The sequence below is a fragment of the Lepisosteus platostomus genome, chromosome 4 (assembly GCF_059453375.1).
Source record: "Lepisosteus platostomus isolate fLepPlt1 chromosome 4, fLepPlt1.hap1, whole genome shotgun sequence".
In the NCBI taxonomy this organism is placed as follows: Eukaryota; Metazoa; Chordata; class Actinopteri; order Semionotiformes; family Lepisosteidae; genus Lepisosteus; species Lepisosteus platostomus.
The window spans coordinates 60872356-60897323 of record NC_142614.1 but is presented as its reverse complement, the minus strand read 5'-3'; the positions used below and the strand labels follow the sequence as shown (position 1 = coordinate 60897323).

Genomic DNA, 24968 nt, shown 5'->3' with positions numbered 1-24968 from the left:
TATCCAGCAGCAACCTCTCTCATCCTGGTATTGGCCTGGCTCACACCTGCTCAGCTTCAGTGGGTTGCCAATTGTGAACTGCAAGGGGATATACTGTAGCTGCTGGTATGATGTAGTATGATATACAATGTTGTTGGGAGTTGTTTCTTTGCAAAATAATTACACCCAAGAGATATCATTGTAAGATAAAATTACACTAATAATTTCAATGTATTTTTGCTAAACCAAAGTACGTATTTGTCACGAGTTCCTGTGAGGTATTTATTACTTAGGAGTGGCCAAGTGTCTACTTCAACATGAAAAACCACGTTAAAACAATAACTTGGAGGAACATTGCGAGATCGCCACAAGGCGGCGCTGTAGGAAATTTCACACACTTGTACTGGGTGGCGAAAGGCGGAAAGTCCTCATGTTGGGTGGGAGGAACTTCATAAATGACGTAACGGGAAGCTCACGGTCATGTGGGTTACGAAAAGCTTTGGTTGTATGATCACAGGTGGTTGCTTGTCAGAGCTGAGGACGTGATATAGCAGGTTAAAAGTACATGGGAAGGATTGTAACGAAAAAGAAAGATAAATAGGGGAACGTAATATTTTATTACCAAAACTGAAAGGTGAAAGGGAAGAGAATGTTCTAGAACAGGTTCGGTTGTCTGGTAGATATTTGGTCTTTTACCGGTTAAAGGGACAAACTCTCCTTGAGCTAAATTCCTAAATTCGCAGTCCCTATTTCAAATCAAAACTTGCGATCTCTGATCTGAAGTACAAGGAATGAAGAACCTTCCGTATTTCTGCAGAGGTGAGGTGATTCGAGGGTTTGGCAGAGGGAGCAAGGAACTTGGGATCCCGACAGGTAAAGTTTAATGTAGATTTTGAGCTATTTCTGCTCATTCTGTGTAGGTGACATCGGCGATGACAGCGCGGAGCATTTTGCAGTGAATGGAAATGTCATTTTTCGTTCGGCTCATGGAGAGTCTCTGGAATCTCTAAAGCTGACCCATGACTAAGAAATTCGCTGACATATTAACCAGTCTTGATCTGATGCATGTATCCAGTATGAGCGATTAAATTATGCTCGAATTTTGTCACCTTTGTATGTACTTGTTTTCTCATTGACCATATTTTATAGTAGTCTTCGGTTATTTAGTCACCGGCCTTAAATTGAAACACCTTTTCAAAGTCAGGCTGACTTAAGTAAGGTTGCGCAACGTGTTGTTTCTTGGAAACAAGTCACCCGTTTACTAAACTCGCGATTTTTTTATCAGGCCAATGTCGCATTAATTTCTACCGGTAGACGAACAAGATTTAGAATATTCGTTTCGATCAACCGGATATTTTAAAACGGTTGTAAAATATAGGAGGTTTCTTTTAAATAACATTTGCTACGTTACCGGTGTACGGGGCGATTTCCGCATCTCATTGATATTTTTTTGTAGCCGTTAATAATCAAAATCAAAGGACGTTGTGCTTATTTTTGTTTTACAATTCGCAAAATGGTGTAAAATTGACACTCTTAATGACATATTTTGCCTGGAGTTTGTACTGTATTGTTTTCCCGGTGTTGGCATGGGGTTCCTCGTGTTCTGTTTCCTTCCTCAGTCCAAAGACATACTCGTAGGTGAATTGGCTTCTTTGAAAACTGACCCTGGTGCGAGTGTGTGTGTGTGTCTGTGTGTCCCTGTGTCCCTCCAGTGGACTGCCGTCCAGTCCAGAGTGTCTCCTGCCTTGCCCACGTTGCTTGCTGGATTAGGCTCCGGCTCCTCCGCGATCCTGTATTGTATCCATGTTAGAAAATGGATGAATGGACATGTTGTTGGCGGCGTTGTTAAGGTCTGCAACGCAATGCTTAGTGATTAAAAGGGGGTCGTACATTGTTACCCATTTTTTCAGCTCTTATTTTATTTCTAAGTAAGAACATCTTAAATGTAATGTCACCTGGAAAGTCAAGACTTGTAAGCCCCGAAAACTGACCCTGGAACTCCTTTCAGTTATAAAAATAGTGATCATTTAGACCTACATAGGATGTGTTGTGCACATTATATCTACAACATCAATCATAGCTATAAAATCAATGTTTAAGAAATTGTCTCACAAAAGTGAGTTTCTCAGAACGTGATTGTGTAATACGTTTCAGTTGCTTGGAAATGTGCACATATGCTGTGGTTCGCTTTATTCTCATTTCACAATATGCACTAAAAGCCAGTATAAAGTTTATCGTCACTTGTCTTGTGGTCTGTGATTATCCTTCATATATATATATCATACTGTATTTAAACATACTGTAATTGCTAGTCAGTTTGCACTGTCAATGGGAAAGGTCTGTGGGCAAACTGGAAGCATTTTGGAAAAGTTTAACTCTTTGGATTGCATTTTGAGAAAAATGTTATTTTTGTGTGTGTACATGTATACCATAAATGGCGATTTATAATCTAGTTCAAGTAGGTAGCTGCGTCAGCATGTGTAGGCTGCAAAGGAACAATTAAAGGTTTAATCCATGCTGAAAAGAGACGAAAAGGAACACGTTTCGGCTGTGGAGCCTTCTTTGGGTGTGACCCCAAAATGTAGCTTCTTCAGGTGTCACACCCGAAGAAGACTCCATAGCAGAAACATTGCATTTCTTTTCGATTTATAATCTAACTGCTTATAGGATGTGCATAATTTGTCTTATTTTCAAAAAGATGTTAACATCGTTTTTTTTGACTTGATTGATTTTTGTTCTTGACAAATCCCTTTAAAATCAACCGAGGAGTTCATCTAGGCTGTGTCTTCATTGTGCTGTGGTGTCTAGCTAAAGCTGATCAAAATATGAATTCTTGTTCAAAATAAAAAATCTTTCGAGTCTAGAAACACCTTTCTGTTTGTATTGTTTTAACAAATGTATACTTGTAGAAATCTGAGTCTTTTGTTTCATGAGTATCTACTGCAGTGGAAAAAGAAGAATATGTTGAGCCAAATGTCCTTGCTCTTTCCTCCAGCTAATTTTCCCGACAGTGTGGTTGATAACTTGCCAGCTGATATCTGTACTGGCATTTATTATGGCTGGGCCTGTGTCGGGAATGGAGATGTGCACAAAATGGTCATGAGCATCGGCTGGAACCCCTACTACAAGAACACCAAGAAATCAATGGTAATCTGAAACCTTTAAGCTTTACATTTTTGTTTGTAGCTAAGTTTGAACATTTATTTAATGAAGCTACTGTACGTTAGTTTCAGCTTTGGAATAGCTGAAGTGTCAGTTTCACCAAGTATGTAAATTTACAGTTAAGAGGGAAAAATGGATCTTGCAGTACTTTTTGCCGTGCGTTAGAGATGTGAGGTGACTACATAATTGACATCAGGTTTGAACCGGGCTTGAACCGGAGTCCTCCAGTTAACATTAATTACATTAATCAAACAGGTTCAATGTTTGCCTGTTTTAGAGATGCATGAGCTTGCTAGTATCTAACAAAAGTTTATTTTCATGCAGGAAGCGCATATTATCCACACCTACAAAGAAGATTTTTATGGAGAAATGCTCAGCATAGTCATTGTTGGCTACATTCGTCCGGAAAAAAGTTTTGATTCCTTAGGTAAGAAAAATGAACTTATTATGTAAAGTACATAACGTCTTTAAATCAGGGGTTTTAATTTCTTTCATGACCTATTGGTATGGACCATGTAACACCTTCTCCCAGCTCTTGGAAGGTGGTGCTTTAAAGAGACCTAGAAAACAACAGATGTCTTCGAGACCTAATTTCCTTTTATTGATAAAAAGTCTCGCTTAACTGATCAGAAGCTCACAGGTATTTACTGGTGATTCAGGATAACCCAGAAGGCTAACTGCATTAAGGTTTTCTGGAACCAGGACTGGTGGTGCCTGCTCAGAGGATTACTGTTAGTGTTGACTTCATCATGCATAAATGTTTTATCCTGAATTGTATGGAGGAATATCCTATCATACTTCCTAGTTTTGATTTCATTGTCAGCACTTTCATGATTTTGAATAGGTATCATTATGTAAGTAGAGATTAACTTAGAAAAGACAAGTTAAGGAAAACAACAGATTTTAATGTTCCAGATATGAACGGTAGTACCTGAATATCGGGTCTATAAGTGGGTGGACCTGTCAAAAATGAAAGAGCCTCCGTATTTGGGCTGTAGCCTCTTTATATTGAAAATACTGTGCAAGTTTCACCTTTTCTGACTCCTGTGCACCTGATAGTTTAATTAAAATTGATACAGATATTGCAGTCATGCCTTGTACAATTTATCTTGAACATCCGAGTCAAATTGCATTGTGGGATCAGGAAGCCACAGTCCTGCCATGTTGTAGTCAATTCCACAGTATAGCAGATTGCATTATAATGCTCTAGCTCAGTACTGGTGGGTTTTTGCCACGGGTAGCTCTGGACAGTTACAGTTTGGGAAATCCTCCTAACTTCCACATTGCTACAGCAATAACAAAAACAAGGCAGTTTAAGAAATGGAGAATACAGGGGATATAAAAACCAGAAACTCCTGAATCCTTAAGGATCAGCTAAACAGGAATCACTCACACTACTCTCATGCTGACCGGCTGCAGACCTATTTTTTTAATCACTGTCTTCCGTTCCTAAGTGTGTAGCAACTGATATTGTTTGTGAAAGCTGACCGTGTTTATATGCCATCACTGGTATATGGGATAAATTCTCCCGGTTCAGTACTGTATGTAGTTTGCTACATTGTAAATGTTATGTGCTGTTGTAAAGCGATACTGTATCTGCTGACTTATTTGAGAGCTTTAAAGTGTTTGTATACAGTACTTTCTGAAAACCATTCTTTTCTTCCTGTCGTCAGATGCTCTCATAGCAGCAATTCACAGTGACATTGAAGAGGCACAGAAGAGGCTAGATTTACCTGATTGCAGAAAGTTAAGAGAAGACAACTTCTTCAGGACATCAGCAAACCAAATAATGAATGGCCATTGACTACAGCGATTCTTTCAATGCATGTTATGCTTCCTGTTCACCAGTACAGCTGCATATGTCTGTTATATTGTGGTCTAATAAGTGTGATCATGTTAAAAAGCAAAGAAAGTAACTTAATATGCATTCAGAAGTCGAACACATTTTAAAAGGGTTTATTTCTTTGCAGACCAGCACAGGGACTCCATTAAACTGTCATGTCTTGTGGAACTTTCAGCCACTTCGTGGCATTTGAAGTTTTGACTAATTATAACATTGATTGGCTTATTTATGAGGATCCTGATCAATGTGAATTAAAGATTCCTGCATGACAAGCTTAAATTCTTCTCACTAAAATTAATTTCTATAATAAAGCTGCTATAATAGTAGAAAATGCTAGCCAAGGCACTAAGTAAATTATGCTTATCATATATATATATATTAAGATGCATTGAAAACTCAAATGATATTGCTTTCAGCTCCTTGTCTGTCTAAATTGTAACCTCTGATTGTCTAACACTTATGCACAGTTTTGTGTATGTATAATATATTTTGTATTTTGGCCTACCTTAAAATTTTAATAATCTGCAGTGGTAATTGTATTTTATGTATAGTTAAAGACATTACAACTGTAATGCCAGTGCATCTTCCCACTACTTTTACATCATTGTTATGGCAGAGTCACAAGGCTATAACGTGACAGAATATGGTATCTCTGTTTATATTTATAATGCAGTTGTATGTTTGGCTGTGTATGCATGTGTAGATGTATTTGTTTTTTATTTTCTGCACTAAACATTTTTAAATTACTTATAAACCTGTTTATAACCATACTCATACTGTATTTTGACCGTATTGTGAAATATCAGCGAACAAGTTCAGATTTAATGTCCTCTTACTGTACCATGTAAAACACAAAAACGCTATTTGCCATGTTCAGGATTGTGGCATTATCTTGAAAATTATACCATTAATTACCTTGTACTCGATTATGAAGCTCCTGTGAATCAAATGATGAAAATCACTGAGCATCTGCAGTGAGCCTCTTCTTCTTTTTTTAAAATTCCTAATTCCTTAATTTCCTTATTACAGAGACATTTGGCTGTCCTGTATTTTAAATTTTTGGTTTTCACATTTTTAATATGTTCTTTTAAATTTTAAATGGGGATGAGATTCTAGAAGTATAATGAAATGTTTGGTGTGTTATATGAAAATGAAGCCAATGGTTCAATCATTGAATTTTATTCTGTTTGAAAATGAAGAATTGGTAGCACTTGAAAAAACTGTTATAATGCAAACACAATTTCTCATTTTTTGTGAATCACATTAGAACCTGTGTATTGTATTGTGTCCTGTAATGTTCATTCTATTAACCTGTATGCTGTGTTACGTTCTACATGAGTTTTGTTTCCAGAAAAGTGATTCAGTAGTTAAGTAGTCAAATATGAATACAAAGTAAAGGTCATTTTAAAGTTTGCTTTGTAACAAAGCACATCTCTTGTAGTTATGACACTGAAAGAATACTGCATATAGAATTTATTCAGTAAAAGTAAGGGACTATTTGTATATTGTGACATTGTTTTGCAAGATCCTTTTAACCAGCACAACTTGGGTTTTAGTAATATATTTGTTAATGTTTTGTGCTCTTGAATTGAAAATGTTTACTCATCTGCTAAGAACATTTGTCTTTTCACTTGTAAGGACTGTACAAGTATAGACAGACTTGTTAGTAGAGTTGTATTTAACTGAAAAATGCAACCACCTTGTTTAACAAAGATGTCATGGTAATAGTGTTTTATGATAACTGGCTTTCCCTAATTTTATTTTGTTTCTACTAATCAGTGTTCTTTTCACAACTGAAACTAGAGAAATGTTCCAATAAAAGGCACATAGAGTCTGACAGATTATATAGGTTTCCATGTCTGTTTGTTTTAAAGATGTTTCTAAAAGGAATACCCCCCCCATCATTTTGATTAGGAGCTAGTTTTCACAATTTCCTGTGTATAATTTCTCTATGAAAATAGTAATTTGTGTTTCTGTTGGTGGGGGAAATAAAACATTCTGATATTTAATCTTCTTCACAACATAAGGATTTGATGGATATGTGGAATACAAGTTATAATGTTACAGACCAATTGAGTGAAATGGAAATCTAGCATACTCTGCACATTTGAACTAAGCAGAAGTACATATTACTTGTAATTGATCCATCAGTCTTTTTCAGGGACCAGCCTCCTTAAAATCGAAGTTCATTAGTTTTACTGATCATTTTTACTCCAGTGCTGTTTTTTTTATTTGCCTGAATTGTTGCGGTAATATGCTGGAAAACATTGTCAATTATTAAAGATGATGAATGTTAAAAATGCAATTCCCTGTTTTCTCTTGACTTCAGTGATTTACAAGCATGTATTTGTTTTTAATTTTCAAACTCAGAATTGCACAGAATACCATCTTTCAGTTGTTCAGCTATTGAAAATCAAAGACTGGAAGACGAGAAATTTCTAATTGCATTTTGAAAAGAAATCGATCATTTTCCAAACCCCCCCCAAAAGATATTTGTGAATACCCTTTTACTCTATAATGTAAAAACAATTACCAGTGTAGATGGTTGAGAAAATCACCAGGCCTAGAAAATGGGTAAAGAAATTTGATTCTGTTGTCATTTTTCTATGATATGCCTTTTTTAGACTTCGAAGGGAATTCAGAACTAATAACATCATACAATAAGAATGTTTAGGAAAATGTATTGAGGAGTCAGGCATAAGAAACGTCCATGTTCTTAAATTCGAAGTTAGAGTAGCAGTAATAATGGAGATCGTGGCTGCAGTCATTCCTCCCAAACTTTGGTTAAAAAACCTTTTCATCAGTGCTGGTCTTTTTGTAAATTTGAATTATTTACGAAGGATATTAAATGCATTTGTACTAGCTTGTGGGATATTTGTGATTAAACCTCATTTTCCATAGAAATTGTATTGCAAGACAAAATGTTCCTTATTTTGAACGTTGGATTAAAATTGTCAGTAAGCATTATCTTTTGAGTGTTAATTTATAGTGTCTTTTAAGTATGTTTGATGTTTGTTCAATGATACTCAATTTTTTTAGACTTTCTAAACTTTTATTGCTATATATTTCTGTTGTGTAACTCAATGTTTAACTGTAAATACAAATGAAGATAGTGCACATACCTTGAGTGTTGTATCCAAAATCGTCCTAATTCTACAGCTGTCACCATGACTCAGCATGAATCCACACAAGGAGGCAAAAAATGCCAGGAATGAAGTGCAACAGGTTTATTTCCATTAAGCACACGTATCTCTTTATTTTGTTAACAAACGTTTATTCACTAACAAACACAAATGGTCACATCAAGAACAATTGACTAGGAAAAAAGAATAAGTATACTTCCTGCCAGCAATGCAGTAGGACAGGTTAATTTACAAATATGGAGCTTTTTATTTTTAACTATATTCCTAAACATATGGTTACATCAAAAAGAGATCACTAGGAAAAAATAATTATATTCATTAGAAATCAGCCAGTGCAATACAGAATACTGAAACAACCAACAACATAATTCACATAAAAATGTAAAATGCAAGACAACTGTTTTTAAAACGTTTCATTCATTTTAAGATGCAGAAAGAAATTTGATCATCTACTGTGACATTTAGAAAAAGACTTATTCAAATTAGTTTTATTTTACAGCATATTAAATTTTACACCAATAGAATTGCATTTAATTTGTTCTCTGCGGCATCTTGAATTTCACAGCCTAAGGATTACCCACAGTAATTTGTATAGATGAAGTAAATACCCTCCTTATTGCCCTGTCTTTGAACAGGGCCATACAGGTTGTGAGCCAGACAGCCTTCAAGTTAATATTTGCATAGCATCAAATGTCTCATAGTGATGCGCCATCTATCGTGTGCTTTCCTAATATTTTCGGAGGATTTACAGCTCTTCTCCCTTGCCTTCACCTTGCATTGCTTTGCCCTGCCTGTTAGTTCTCCAGCACTTTAGATTTGTTTTGTAACTTTTTATTTCCAGTCAAAAACGTTTCTTCTGCAAGCCTTACAAGCAAATGTGCCTGTGCTCCAAAGGAAAAGCTACACTGGTGAGAGTAATGGCACTGCTGTCAAACTATCTGAAGAAGTCAACATTAAGAGTTCTAAAAAAGTGAGATCTATCCATCCATGCCATCTTGATAATACTGGCCATAATCGAGCAGTTATGATCTAATGATGATGCAGTCCACAACAAGGTCATTATGTCAAGACATTCAAGTTGATATGGACTGATTTTAAAATATTTGTTTTATGTTATGGTCATCTTACATTAAGTGCAGTTTTGTCTTGCTTGGTATATTACAAATGTATACAATGGCTCGCTAATACTATTTGTGGGTATAGCAAAATTGGTATTAGAAGCAATACAGACTGTTTTAAAATAGAATTTAAATTCTGAAGAGTTTATGGAGGACGGAACCTTCCCACTCTCAAATCAGATTCGCTGAACCACTTAGGTTAATTCCAAAAACGAGGTGGGGTCCTGTCAGGGGTATGTACTAAAAAAATTAGGAGAAACGACCCCAGCGGTCATTTACACTATCGAAAAGAATAGCTCTCGTCGTCATACTCGAGCTCCTCATCGTCGTCGTCTTCCAGCAGTCCATATTTGAATTTGCGATAGACTGTCCCATCCTGACCCATGTATACAATATCTTCATCCTCGTCGTCATCTTCCTCTTCCTTCTCCGTACGGTCTCGGAACTCCACCACATGATCGTCGAGGTGCCGGCTGGCGCTGCTCGACTCCAAAGAGGACGCGGACTTAGTGCTGTTGCCCAGTTTCTCGTAGCCGGATTTCTCTGTGGGGGGGTCCTTGGAACGAGATCTCAGAAACAGGAAGATAGCGCCACCGATTCCCAGGATAAGCAAGATGAACGTTGTGATGAACAGACCTGGTTTGCCTGCATAATCCGTATGCAGGATCACATAGTTATCTTTCACAAGGCACTCCTCTGTAAATATAAATACGTATTAGTGCAGGAAGACAACTGCAGTTATGTCTTTGAAACAACCGAACATCAGTATCAAAAGTGTCCTTAGTACAGTACATGTTGAACTTGGGCTTTGTAAAATAACCACATTAATGAAATCACAAATGCACAAAACCAGAGAAGACACTTTGTAAATACAGAAGAACTCTGATTTTTTGTTATAGTAATACCCAATTTATAACATGGTATTTGGTGTATTAGATAAATGTTAACCACTTGTTATATCCTTTCCAATGAGAGTTTCATACCTTAATACCTCTCAGTAATACACAGCTGCTTATCTGGGCATTTCTAATACTTGAATATGTCAATTGAAATCATATACAGTACTATAGTTACTACATATGTACAATGTCCAGTATTTATAATATTATTGACCTGTTTCACATTTTAGAAAAAAGTATTTGTAATTCTGAAACAGGGGCTTTGAGGTTTAAATACGCTCTCTAATCTGAAAATGTGAATCTTATTATCTTGTTATATGTCACATAATTGCAGGGTCTCGAAATGCAGATCAACAAGGTAACAGCATATTTGTCTAAGTGTAGATGTCTGTATTGTGAAATGGGACTTTGTGGATTTCTGGGTACAGAGAGGAAGGTTTTACATGAAACAAATGGGTGAGGCAGGTCACAGGGCAATATAGCAGTGCTCTGTATTAATAAAGGTGCTAATGATATTGGGGAAAACAAACACACCATGATTCATAATTCTCCACTGTACATGACCAGTTCCTGACAAGAGGGGATGACTAAAACACCATCTACGCAGAAGGTAATTTACCTGTTGTTTCTGTGCAGTTACAACATTGCATAGGCTGGGGGTACAGAGTAGAATCACAGCACTTGAGACACTGACCATCAGGGGACAGGAGGTCAGTGGCATGGCACAGTGTACAGTTTGAAGGACCAGGTCCTTTACACTCAGTGCAGGAACTGTGGCATTGCTCACACTTCAGATTTGGTCTCTAAAGGGAACAGCGAAGTAGAAAAATAGAGGCATTGGGGAAAAAAAGTATATGTTAATTCCGAATTTGAAAATTTGCATAAAGAATGACAGGGTTTTGGCTGCTGAGCCTTCTTCAGATGTGAGGGAGAAAGAGTAAGATTATGAAACACAGGAGAACGAAGGACAGAGTAGGTGAGAATGGGCCACAGGTGAGAAAGTGTCTAAACAAGGGGGTTTTGGGGGAATACCTTCTGAGCAAATTATGCTTAAACAGTGAAAAAATCTACTTAGGTTTGGAAAAGAAGACATACAAAACATCTACATAGTATTACTGGGAGGACCACAGTCGGAGACAAAGGGATAATCTCACCTTGCATCAAATTCTATATTTCAGAGGCATTGTAGTAACACAATTTTGTCAAATAATTAAATGACTATTCGTAATTCATACCTCAGAGACAGCATATTCTCCAGAGAAACATTCTGAACTACACATTCCTGCAGAGAATCTATAGCCGAAATAACAAGATTCACAGGACAGTGCTCCTTTGTCTGCAAAAATAATAGGTCAATCATATCACTTTCTGGCTAGAAATTTCAAGAAAAGAGATATAGCATGCAGTATTTAAAAGCTATGTACAAATGAAAAAAATATAATATGGTGTTCCATCAAAATATTCTATAATTCTATTAAAAAGCCAAGCTTCTATTAATAAAGGCAATGATAAACCTTAAAAAGAGATACATTAAAATTAACAAAGAAGGACCAAAGGTTCAACCCAAAATATTAAAAAAAGAAAATGTCCAGAAGCTACTATTATTGCCAGACAGACTTTTCAACAATGTTATTTGGTTCTCCTAGTCTATAGCAAACATATTTCAGTAAGTAGTCACTTAAAACACAAACATCCTGGCATTCCATTTTGCACAGCCAGATCGTAAAAGGTTGGGAAAAAAATAGATATCCCAGGAATCACACTTTGTTGCAGTCATTTGCAGAAATAATTTTCAAAAGAATATATGTTTATAGCCTCAAAGGCTATATTTTACTATTATAAAACTGTAACATGCTCATTTTTCTTAAAATAACAGGTTGTTTAAACAGCCCCATTTTCTTATTGTGTGAGTTCATTCCATTCAATGTGAATGTGTGAGAAGCTGGCAGATCTTGTGTGAACTACATTCCCCCCAAAAAGCTGTTGGGAATGGCTTACTCTCTGTCACCTAATGAATTAGAGGAATTAAATGGCTATGTGAAGATTAAAATAAAACATATGCAGAGGCTTGAAGTGGTCAGAATCTGTTGTGGGGAGAACGAAAGCAGATCTAGGAATTAACACTTTGACTGCGATTTGGACGCTGGACTTTGCCTTTAGATAGAATGGAGTATTGGAAAGCAGTGGTTAGCATTACTGCCTTGCTGCTCTGGGGCCCTGGGATGCTACTGTATATGCAAGGAGTTTGTATGTTCTCCTGGTGTTGCAAGGGTTTGCTCCAGGGGCTCCAGTGACCTTCCACACTCTTAAGACATACTAGTAGGTTGATTGGCTTCTGGGAAAATTACTCCTGGGGTGAATGTGTGTTTGTCTGTGTTTATGTGTGCCCTGTGAAGACCTAGTGTTCCATCCAGGGTGTGTCCTGCCTTGAAGTCCACTGCTTGCAAGGATAGACTCTGGCTCTCCCGTGACCCTGTATTGGATATAGCAGTCAGAAGATGAATGGACAGTATCCTATAGGTCACTCAGGAGTATGTTTCTGTCTATGTTTGTCTGCCCTGTGATGGACTGGTGTCCTGTCCAGGGTGTATCCTGCCTTGTGCTCGCTGCCTGCTGAGATTAGGCTCTGGCTCCCCCATGATCCCGAATTAGAAGGTGCGATTAGAGAATGAATGAAAATGGTCAAGGATTATGTGAGGGTGCAGGTAAACAGCACAGATGAATGGTCTAATGTTTAGGTAGGGATTAAAGGAGTTTTTTTTCCCAATAAACATACATTGCACCAGAGTTAAACAAGTACATTTTTCATCTTGCTTCTTGTACAGTAGAGGATGGAGTAAAAAGAGCTCTGCAGAGGTAAGTGAAGCTGGAATATTGTTTAACGACATGGCTAGGCAACTTCTTCAACACTCATACTACCCATAGAGTAAAGAGCTGCTTCCTGTTCTCCGTTTCAAGTGCACTTCTTTATAGTTCCCACTTGAGTTCTTTTGTTTGTGTTTAACTGTTTTTTCTGAATAAGTATGCTCAATTTGACTTTATCAGTGCCCTTGAGAATTTTGAATATTTGCGGGTCAATTAAAAAAAAGCTGAACCCCTCTCCCTACAAATCTGACTAGCAGCATGTGATAATTATTTGTTCGATAATTTAATTTTCTAATATATTACTCCTTGAAGTCTTCCATTGATGAGAAACAATCTGAAAAGTTCTATGAACAACGATTTCCTAGCTTGTAAAGTTCTGTTGTATTAAAATAAAGAGAATAAAAAAGGAACAAAGGAATAAAATTTTTTATGATAAAGAATCAAAAAAGGAATGCCCTCACCATCTAGACAGAGGGTCACTGAATGTGATCTTTTTCAATCGAAATGTTCTAATTTGAAATACTGTATGTGTGACTTTGTCACAAATGGGCTCGTTTTGTTTGTTTGTTTGTTTGTTTGTTTGTTTGTTTGTTTGTTTGTGTGTAAAAAGAGGCAGCATGAAAACAAAAATATGCTTCAAATCTCTCCCTACCTTTGCAGGTCTTACAGGTTGCATGACACCTCTTGCATGTCTTGTCTTCTGTGTTTTTATAGTAATTCTCTGGACATGATTTATAACATCTGCCCTGAGCTCTCAGGAATAAGTACTCATTGTGGCAGCTCAGACATTGTGTGTTCCCTCTTCCCACACAGTGCTCACAGCTTGGATCACATTTTTCACAAACTCCAGTGGATACATTGGCATAATAACTGGAAAAAAGTAAATTTGTTACGGGGTATTTCAGTATAAAGCCCTTCATTTAAGGTTTTGTGTCCTAGTCTATCAGTAAGACTAACACATGATGAAACAGTAACTGATTTAACAGGGTTTGTATAATGTCACTATTTATGAGTAACTGTAGGACACATTTTTGAACCATTGACATATGTTCTGGTGTATTACATTTTCAAAATTAATTTCCAAGCAGTTTTTCAGACTGGAACTATATACTTTTAGTTCTAGACCCGGGAGGTAATGAATAATGCAGGGTAAACTGTCATTAATTTATTTCAATTACATTTTTGTAATTCAAAGTCCCCAAATCAAGTAAACAAAAATATAAATATTAGGAGATTACAAGATCGAGGTTTATTGCATGCTATTGTCAGTTTGAAGTTGTGAAGAGGTGTAGAAATTGCCTAAAAAGGTGTCTTAGGCATCTAAGAGAACTCAGCTCAAAAGGATTAAAAATGTTCACTTGTCTGTGGAAATATAGTGACCACTAGTGGTGAAACTTTTTACAAGTCTCATTTAGGCCGGGTATGACCACTGACTGCTTAAAAAAATAACATATCTGCCCTTTTCAAATATAAGCCCATAAACGAACAAGTGAAGACCTTTATTTTTTTGTTTATTATTACTAATAGTTGTGTTTTTACTTTAACAAATTACCCACATTGCACATTCCCAGGGATATTTGAAGCCTTTTTAGATTGAATTAGAGATGTTATTCTGATTAAGCTGTGATGTTGAGGAAAGTCCATGGGGTGAATACATTTTCAGTTTTTCATCCATTGACCGTCATGCTCTTTGTCATGACCATATTTACAAATGAATAATATATGTTTAACCAAACTATTTATAACAGTTTCCTACCTTTTTTGCTAACACTGTCGTGTACAGATAACCTTAAGTACCTGTCTTTAACTTCAGTTAACCACTAGACAAGGAATACAGAACATTAGACAGATCTAGATAGAGACTCCTCTCAGGGACTGAATCCCAATGTATCCTAGAAAAGGTTCACCAATGACAGAAGACCAAAAGAGAAGAAGTAGACATAGTGGAATCCAAAACATTAGAACATTTATATGGTTGAATCAAATAAATCATTGCAATTTGTGTATTCTTAGGTGACATACCCTGTTCTGCAGCTAATAACACATTCTTCTCCTTGTCTGTAGAAGCCAGGTTTGCAGGTGAGGCACTGGATGCTGTGTTTACCACTGCAAGACTGACAAGTCATGTGGCAGTGGTCACAGAGATTGCGTTCCTTGTTACTATAGTATCCAAGTGGGCACTGATCCACACAGGTGTGATCTGTAGATACAGTACATGTTTAACACAGAGGCAAATATTTTTAGACACAACCTTGCTTTAAGAATACCTTACATTAATGTTGCTAATGAAAAGAATAAAAAACACATATATAAAAAACACAATTTATAAGGTGAAATTAATAGGTTGTGTAGGAATGCCCTTACAAAGGGAACATGTCCCATTCAAAGGCATTTGGGTGCTGGATAGTTCATCAGATTTTATGTGGTATTGTCAAAGACAGCACAACTTACAACTGAGAACTCCGATAGCTTTCAAGTATATTTTTCAGAAATGAAATATTAAATCTTGCATTCTTTTGTTCAGTCTTTAATTGACACGTTTCTATTAAAAGGTTGCTTATTTTTTCAATTAAACTTCAGTACGTAAAAACTACTGTATATCATAAGTAGTAGTAGATTTAGTTTCTCAGTTAATTGAAACATGAAATCAAACTTTCCAGGTAGTTCAAAAATAAGGACAGATGTTGTGTTTTTGCTTTCAAACTAAAGCTGTAGTAGCTGTGAAGTGAAGGGGGGGTCAGTACTCACTTAGCAAGTAATAGTTTTTGTTGCAGCTCAGGCACTCGTACTCCGAAGGTCCAGCGCAGAGGTGACAGCTTGTGTGACAGGGTCCACATCGTCCCTCTTGGTCCTTGTAGGAACACATAGGAACACAGTGGCCATGCCTACTTTTCTGCATGCCTTCCCTGCATGTTGTGCATGATGTTGAGTGAGGATCTGAGCAGGTGCCACACGTCCAGTAACAGTCTAAATAAAAATAAAAATGATGTAATGTAGATTCATAGGACTTGATTTGATCTAACATTTCAATCTGTGGAAAAGTTTAATTTGAAGTAGGATGGGAAAAGGTACCCAGCCATGTGGCTGATACTTGGGCTTCCTTCAAGAAATGGCTGGATAATATCCTGGATCAATTAAATACTGTAGAACTACTGTACCAAACAGGCCAGATGGGCTGAATGGCCTCCTTTCATATGTAACTCTTCTTATGTTATAAACATTAAGGCTTAGATTAAATAAATGCAAACTTCAGCTCCAATGCCAGCAGCTAATTTGAAATAAGTTATTTAGAGATGGTAGTTTTCCATTCGCTTTAGGCTTCCTCACAGGAAATTATGTTCCTCACAGAAATTATGTTCACCACCACCAAGTAGTTTTGAAATGTGTGATTGCCAGTTGTCAAATTCATTCATACTGATGTGAAGTGATATGACTGAAATGTGAAACAAATGTCAAAATGAAAACACAATTATTATTTGGTAGGGCCTCCCTCACACAGCCTGTTTTATGGTTGTGAAACAGAATATTATGTCATTTATGCATGTAAAATGTCCAATATCACTTCACATCAGTATGAATGAATTTGACAATATTTTGTCCATAATTTTTTTTTTGTTTTGATATCTATTGTTGTAACAGACAAATAAACAACTGAGTTTATTGCATGCAAGGAACAATAAGATCAAAGAAATTGTTGAAATTGATGAAATTGTTCAGAGTTATAGGTACAAAACTGCAGTTTATATAGCAAACGTCAGCCGTTTCTGACACAAACTGTTACTATGGTAATGGTGGGAGGTCACCTGTGTTCTCCAGACCTTGAACACATTGAATGGCTGGTCTCTTCTTCCCATGGTTAGGGAGTCTCTCGCTAGCACTTGGAATCTCTTATTAGTTAACTCCCATCCCTGCCATAACTCAAAAGTGCTTAAGCATGGAATGTCTTGTACCAAAAAAAGTCTTTGTGCAGAAAGAAATCAGTTCGCCCTTTTTTTCATCTTATATCTTTCTTCACTATATTTAAAATAGTTGATTAAATTCACTGTTGAATTTTGCATGTCTCTTGTGCTAAAGTATTTATTTTTAATATATATGAAATATAAATATATATTATTTTAGAAGTATATTTCAGTATATTTATTCCAGGCCTACATCTGCCCAATTATTCATTGTTAACTAATCAACAAATGAAGAGTCAAGATTACAATAAGGAAAGGAAATGTTATCACACATTCAATTGAGCACGGAAGACTGTAAGACTTTATGGTGCCATTTGTTTTAAGGTATGGCTTTAACGTTTTTTTACAATATCAACAAAGCAGTGTGGAGCAGCAGTAAGGGTTCTGGACTGGAACTTTGGGTAAAAATTACAGGTGAGACATACTGTTGTACCCTTGAGCAAAGTATTTCACTTCAATTGTTCCCGCAAAATACCCAGCTATATAAATAGGTGCAAATGTATGCTTCAGATAAAAGTTCAAGCACAGTAAATATAAAATCTTTTTAAGGTTAATAAAATTAAGTTGTAACTATAAAGTACTCCGAATTACACCCCTAACTTTGATAGAGAGACCACTATATTATGTTGCAGTTTGCAGAAGATTCAATGAAAAAAAAATGTGCTGAATAGGATAGTCAAACTTTGACTTTTGTCAGTTTGTCTGAGAACTGTTCTAAAAGGCAAGCCTATGATTGTCATCTTTGGGTAAGGATGTTTAATTTGGGATGTTGCTGTTTTTCCATTTTGTTCTTGTTATTTGGAGCTAATGTCAAATAAGTCCTTTTGACACTTGGAAATTCTGTTGTGGTTCTGTGGGAGTTTCTCTTTAACTGTACCATAACCCTGCTGATAGATGGGTCTGTTATGTACTGTACTATTACAGTGTCTTGAAGATCTCCTGCTAGCTTCTACCAGCAATCAATTTAGTGCTGTTGTTATCAAAGAGAAGATTCATCTGGATTGTATTTTCTCTTATAAATACTGGTCATGTACATTGCTTAGCAGTCTTATAGCTCTTAACCATTAAGTTTACATACCTCTACACTCTTGTGAGTCCAGATCATAGTATGTGCCTTCAGGGCAATTTTGGACACAGGCTCCATTGTACTTTAATGCTTGGAGGTTGGCACATTTGTCACAGTCATCCTCATCAGGACCATTACATTCTGCACAGTCCTGGTGACAGGGCTGGCAATCTTTATTCATCGTGTCTGCGTAATAACCCAAGGGACACTCATCCACACAGCTTTCTTTATGCAAGAAAAACGCACTGTCACACTCTGCCAAGAGAAAGTCCCAAACAGAGTTAAACAAGGTTACTCTTTGACAAAATCTGTAGACATTTTTTTTCTCTAGAATGTCCCATTTCTTTTTAACCTTTAACAAAAACATTTGGTTTCTATCTTCAGCATTATCGCTTGGATCTTTAGTTCAGCAGTTAACAATATAGAGACACAGTTGCTTACAATGGCATTCCCTTGACAACACAAGACGATCTTAGTGAGGCCATCTTTCTGCATCACAGTGGCTCTCCTTTCGTCTCCTTTCATGACGGTCTTTTATTTTCACACACCTGTGCATTGCTAATGCCAGGCTTTTAATTGTACACAATAGCTTTGTGAGTGACTCCTGAGAAAATGCCAAGTTAATGCCCTGTTGGGGTTACCTAGTGAAATCTTTAAAAAAGGTTTAAATGTACAGGAGGAATGCAATATGTGACAGATACAGTAGGTGGGGAGAGAACAACTAATTTAGCGTTTAATAAAAAATAAGTTTTATTGTCATATCCTTAGAGATGGCATGGTTGTGTGAGAATGAACACTGCAGACTTACAATGCCTTCCAGACTCCTTGGTGTAGGCTGCCAGACTATATTCAAAATAATTAAAAACTCATTATGATCCTATAGGGAAATATTCCCCAATCTCCATTATGTCCTCCAGGGTTTAAAGTTCTTTCTTGTTATAATTGTGTACGTATTTGTGGGTACGATGATACACAGGATAAGGGTATCTAGTTAGTAAATACATCATAATAAAGATTAGGAAAAAGTTGAAGTTTATTCCATGCTGAAAAGAGACCAGAAAAAAGAGTCTCACCCAGAGAAGGCTCCACAACGGAAATGTTGTGTTTCTTTTGGAATAAACCTTTACTGTTCCTTTGCAGCCTACACATGCTGACACAGCTACCTACTTGAACTATATAATTAAGATTAGTTTTTTTTTGCAATGTTCCCTTTTCATAACTGACTTTTGTTGTTTGATGTGGTATCAGGTCAGAATTTTGCAATACTTTACCACTGGCAACCAAAAATGTAATTGACCTAAACTTTCTATCTTTTTGTCCATCCAAAGTGGCACCTGTGACCCTTCTGATATTGCTTTAAATTCATATATATTTTAAAAGATGTGTTCCTGACTTTCTTCTATGCATTTGGTGCAGGGTCCAGGAGAGCCACTATTCAGTTAGGTTTATAGGTCACATTTGTCTAATACTTGGTAACATTATTAACTTATTCCTGTAACATATTGATCAATCAATGAAGTAATCTTAAGGGGCAGAAGGGCACTATGGCTAACGATGAGATTGCTCCAAGTCTTTAGAAATCGGTGATTTGATTGAACACTTTCTTGATCTGGGCTCATGAGGACATGGGTTGGAGACCCCTGAGATTGTTAACTCACACTATGGAAGAGCAGTATTTTTAAAAAATGTTTTGTTTTTTAGATAAATAGTTTTATCTCATCTTACACTTGTACAAAGTTTTAAATGGATTTTTATAACCTCTGGCAAAATCACTGCTTGAACTCAATACGTTGGATGCAACTGTATGTGCAGGTGCAGTATGAGAGCTGCCAGGAATCATATACTTGACAGTTTAAAGTTGAAGGAATACTGAGCCTTTGGCATCTACAGAAATTGGGAAGTGAGTGTCTGATCTGTGTTTGCTAGATATATGGCATTCATTTAACCCTTTGGCCAGAGGATGTAGTTGTTTGACTGCCCATAAATCATGCCTTAGAACTGATTATTTCTTTGCCCCTCAATCTCTTTTTCTGTTGCACCCAAAGCTGATACTACCAATGTTGCCATCACAGATCACCATGTTTCTGCATACTCATACTAACCGAAGTGTGGTGATGACTCAAGTGTGGTTTAAAAGTGCCCCCCACTGGCATGCTTGAGTACTTAATGGTGAAATTTCAATGGTGTCTTGCTGCATTAAATACAATATATTATTAGGAACAGATACTGCACACTCACCTGTACAGGTACCATTAGAACTGCACTCCTTACAATCTGGTGGGCAACGCTGGCAAATTCCATTACTTGGGAAATACCCAGTAGGGCATGTTTTGCCACACTCATGATTGTATAGTACATATTGCTGAGTACAGGACAGGCAGTATGTGGAATTATTCATACAGGATTTACACTCTGGGGAACACTTTGAGCAGATAATGTTGAAATCTTCAAAATATCCTCTAAGGAGAAAGAAATATTTTATTAGCTATAACAAAATACAACTGATAAATTCAATGAACAGTTTGAAAGCAAGAGGATAATGACACATTGAAAAAGGAAGCTTATTTACAGTAGCTTTGTCATCGGCCTATATTGCTCCACCTCAGGATGTGGTGGTAGATTTTCTCCAATGTAGTACTTTTCTTATCCTCTGCCATTTCTTCCCTCTGTGTCAGAACCACAGAGCTCAATGCTGTTAAATTCTCTGTGTCATTTGGGAACTCTTTACCACACCAAAGTTGCCCTTGATCTCACCCTCAGTTCTCTTATTTCCTCTGCTAACGCCATCCTCTTAGGTGACTTTAATATTTATATAACAGACTCTAGTCATTCCACAGTACTCCTTCCTCTTGACTCCTTTTGTTTTCAGCTGTCTTCCTATTGACAAAACTGGTCGCAGACTGCATACTATCTTCTTTTTCCTGGTGTTACTCCCACTTTCCTATTTCTGACCACTGTGAATCACCAAGAATTCATATTTACTCTTCAATTTGTGTGCATGTTTTGTTTCTGCAAACCCCTTTCTCCATTCTTTCACATCTCCTGCATTCCTCCTCCATCTTTCTATTCTTTCACACCTCTATTTATAAACTCAGCTTCTTACTCTTGAACTCTAAGCCAGAATTTATACTGTACCTCTCTATTATATTCGGGCAGAATAACATCAGGCAAATTAGATTACACAAATCAGAGAAACAATGATTTGAATCACGGAACTAAAAGATCTAGAACTGGACTTGCTACGTTTCTAGATATTGCCAGCAGCCATATCACCCTGCAACTCACAACTGGCAACCCACTGAAGCTAAGCAGGTGTGAGCCTGGTCAGTACCTGGATGGAGACCTCCTGGGAAAAACTAAGGTTGCTGCTGGAAGAGGTGTTAGTGGGGCCAGCAGGGGGCGCTTACCCTGTGGTCCATGTGGGTCCTAATGCCCCAGTATAGTGACGGGGACACTATACTGTAAACAGGTGCCGTCCTTCGGATGAGACGTAAAACCGAGGTCCTGACTCTCTGTGGTCATTAAAAATCCCAGGTCGCTTCTCGAAAAGAGTAGGGGTGTAACCCCGGTGTCCTGGCCAAATTTCCAATTGGCCCTTACCAATCATGGCCTCCTAATAATCCCCCTCTATGAACTGGCTACATTACTCTGCTCTCCTCCCCACTGATAGCTGATGTGTGGTGAGCGTTCTGGTGCACTATGGCTGCCGTCGCATCATCCAGGTGGATGCTGCACATTGGTGGTGGTGGAGGGGAGTCCCCATTACCTGTAAAGCGCTTTGAGTGGAGTGTCCAGAAAAGCGCTATATAAGTGTAAGCAATTATAATTATTATTATTACGTTCTTTCCTTTGGACAAATCAAGCTTGTGCTGACCCTAGACAACAGTATTTCCCCTTCCTCAGTGGCAGCAAACCGTACATTGAAGAGACTGATACAGAATTAAGAAACGTCAATAGAGCGAACAGTTTAGACTTTGACACTGAAAACAACAGAAATAACAGTGTACAGACTTTGATACTGAAAACAGCAGAAATCACAGTTTAGACTTTGACATTGAAAACAGCTGGCCTTACTATTCAGAATCTGAATCTAAAGAGCTAATCTCAGATCTGTTTTTGATCTTTTAGTGGAGACTCTTTACACATAGGTTTTGCAACTGATCAGATTAAGTCTGATAGATAAAGATAAAGCTCTGATATGCTCCAATAACATAGGTCATGAACTCCTTTACTTGGTGTTTAGCAAATCCTGTGACTTGAAGGTGTACTTATAGATCTGAACACTTGGAATGGAGATGTCTGGCAGAGTATCAAGAAGATTGCTTTGTATCCTCTCCATTTCCCATTCAGCTCACCATAGTACACAGGCTACAATCTGGACAGATCTGGCCAAGGATCCAGGATATCTTCATATCTTTACTGTAGATAATCCCCTATGACTCATTCAGAATGTAGATCTCATTCTGCATCTGCTGCACAACAGGCCCTGTACTGATTTCTCAGTGCAGAATCATTTATAATAATAATAATAATAATAATAATTCCTTACACTTATATAGCGCTTTTCTGGCCACTCCACTCAAAGCGCTTTACAGGTAATGGGGACTCCCCTCCACCACCACCAATGTGCAGCATCCACCTGGATGATGCGACGGCAGCCATAGTGCGCCAGAACACTCACCACACATCAGCTATTAGTGGGGAGGAGAGCAGAGTAATGAAGCCATTTCATAGATGGGGATTATTAGGAGGCCATGATTGGTAAGGGCCAATGGGAAATTTGGCCAGGATGCCGGGGTTACACCCCTACTCTTTTCAAGAAACGCCCTGGGATTTTTAATGACCACAGAGAGTCAGGACCTCGGTTTTAAGTCTCATCCGAAGGACGGCGCTTATTTACAGTATAGTGTCCCCATCACTATACCGTGGCATTAGGACCCACATGGACTGCAGGGTGAGCGCCCCCTGCTGATCCCACTAACACCTCTTCCAGCAGCAACCTTAGTTTTTCCCAGGAGGTCTCCCATCCAGGTACTGACCAGGCTCACACCTGCTTAGCTTCAGTGGGTTGCCAGTTGTGAGTTGCAGGGTGATATGGCTGCTGGCATATGTCACTGAGAGGTTTTTAACTCCAATGTGGGGGTATTTATTTGGAATTGTCAGTGAATGCATTTATGTAGTTTATTAGATTCCAACTCTTCCTTATGCCTCTGAAAGTATAAAAACTGACCAGACCAAGAAGTGAATTGTACAAAATGTTTGTCTCTTCATGACGCTGAGAAAGCAATTGATGCTGTATAAAAAACTGTTAGTTCAGCTGTTGTTCAGCTGATGGGTGGATTTTCATTGGTATTCCAGTGTTCTCCCCCTTCCCAAAGACTTTAGGTTAGGGTTGATTGGTTTCTGTTAATTGTCCCTTTCACTATAGCAGACAAAGGGATTTCATACTCGAGGTGTTTACTGTACTGTAAAACACAGAGATTCAGAACAAGATGAGCTTGCTGTATTGACTGGATTCTTGCCATCTTAGTTTACCATTAATGTTTTCTCTGTCGTCCCTTCTTTCTTTTTTTTTGAAAAATTCTCATCTCATCCTGATCTTCAGGAGCCCTTTATTGTTTCCTTCTTCAGAAACATTCCCTCCTTAGCCCTTTACAACGTGGGTACAACTGTACACAGTCTATGAAAACAAACTTCTCTGTCACTGATTTTCCATTCTGTTGTGATTTTCCTAGTTTTGCCTGCCATTAACACCTTCAATCATGATGTTTTGCTGTCATCCTTTTTGGACCTAGGAATCTTTGACTTCATGCTGTTCATACTGGAATTTTTCCTTACATCCAGGTTTCAGGATGTAATTTTCTCTCTCTAAAGACCATGCTCACTGTGTTCATTTCCCTCTTAACCTTCTATACTCTTAGAGTATTCATTTCATTTTCATTCACTTTCCTCTCCACACACATATACATAATGTTTATTCACACACTAAAAACTTTCTATATGGGTATGACACAGTGGTCAAACTTTAAATTAGAATCAGGTTATTCTGACCTTGGACACTCAGTTACACATTTTCCTTTAAACAAATAAAGAGTATTTTTTTCCCCAGCAAGACACTTCAGACATTGGCTCTTCTCTATGCACTCTGCACAGCCTTTTTTGCAATCCTCACATTTCCAACTGGAAACATTAGCAAAGGTTTTACTGGGACACTTTTCAACACAGGTTTGTTGTGCGGTCAAAAAGCGACCTGAAACATAACAAAAGTGTTCATTAATGTGCATGAATGTGCCTTTTGCCTGTTGCAACACAAATCAAAATGGACAAATGAAATAATTTACTGTAACAACTGAGATGTTCAGAACTATTTACCTTGATCACAAGAATTACACTCACTTTCTTCTGTACCCGAGCATGTTTTACAAGAGGGATGACATTTTTCGCAAACACTATAATCTGGAAAAAAAGAGTGTTTAATAAGGAATAATATTTTGCAAGAATTTTGCCATAGAACAGAAATGAAAGATTCTATAGAAGCCTGGAAGAGATGAATAGTTATAAAATTATATATCATCTGGAATAAGACTCAGTCTCACACCATATACTAATCCTAAATGAAGAATGGGATCGTCAAATGTCATCAAATGGAAAAATGAGGTGAAACTGTAGTTTCCTGTGGTTCCTGTGATTTGTTGTGCAGCTACGGCAGGTGATTCTCCTTGTCCAGATACTTGTAAGATCTGGAAATTTCCATGCAGCTAGACACTAATAATCACTTTTCAAAAACATTGCGAGGTCAATGAAAGATGCCGTCTTTATCTCAAATGGAAGTTCACCCTTAGTTCTTTACATAGATAACCACTATCTATAAATAAGAACACATCTTGTAGACCAGTAGGCTAGTGGGGTTTCGGTTCTATGATAATCTATAGCA

The 24968-nt window shown here is 37.4% G+C and overlaps 2 protein-coding genes across 2 annotated transcripts in view; one reads left to right on the top strand and one right to left on the bottom strand.

Annotated features, from left to right (window-relative positions):
* The first annotated feature begins 446 nt into the window (after positions 1-446).
* Positions 447-7289, top strand: rfk (riboflavin kinase). The gene is made up of 4 exons (XM_088630141.1): positions 447-852; positions 2975-3126; positions 3466-3568; positions 4815-7289. The coding sequence occupies exons 1-4, from the start codon at positions 771-773 to the stop codon at positions 4943-4945; spliced, it is 468 nt and encodes a 155-aa protein (XP_088486267.1). The 5' UTR covers positions 447-770; the 3' UTR covers positions 4946-7289.
* A 907-nt stretch (positions 7290-8196) lies between these two features.
* pcsk5b (proprotein convertase subtilisin/kexin type 5b) overlaps positions 8197-24968 on the bottom strand; it is a 145347-nt gene continuing 128575 nt past the window's right edge. Inside the window, exons 28-37 of the mRNA XM_088630139.1 lie at positions 24407-24490; positions 24086-24284; positions 20273-20493; positions 18047-18289; positions 15758-15976; positions 15032-15209; positions 13662-13879; positions 11380-11480; positions 10764-10947; positions 8197-9941 (exon numbers count right to left, since the gene is read on the bottom strand). Coding sequence (XP_088486265.1) covers positions 9526-9941; positions 10764-10947; positions 11380-11480; positions 13662-13879; positions 15032-15209; positions 15758-15976; positions 18047-18289; positions 20273-20493; positions 24086-24284; positions 24407-24490 — 2063 coding nt within the window. The 3' untranslated portion in view covers positions 8197-9525. The remainder of the gene's footprint in view (positions 9942-10763; positions 10948-11379; positions 11481-13661; positions 13880-15031; positions 15210-15757; positions 15977-18046; positions 18290-20272; positions 20494-24085; positions 24285-24406; positions 24491-24968) is intronic.

Excerpts from the sequence above, each read along its gene's own strand:
- rfk (XM_088630141.1), top strand. The coding sequence starts at position 771 with ATGAAGAACCTTCCGTATTTCTGCAGAGGTGAGGTGATTCGAGGGTTT. Across the intron at positions 3,127-3,465 it reads AGAACACCAAGAAATCAATG|GAAGCGCATATTATCCACAC; the intron begins GTAATCTGAAAC and ends ATTTTCATGCAG. Across the intron at positions 3,569-4,814 it reads AAAAAGTTTTGATTCCTTAG|ATGCTCTCATAGCAGCAATT; the intron begins GTAAGAAAAATG and ends TCCTGTCGTCAG.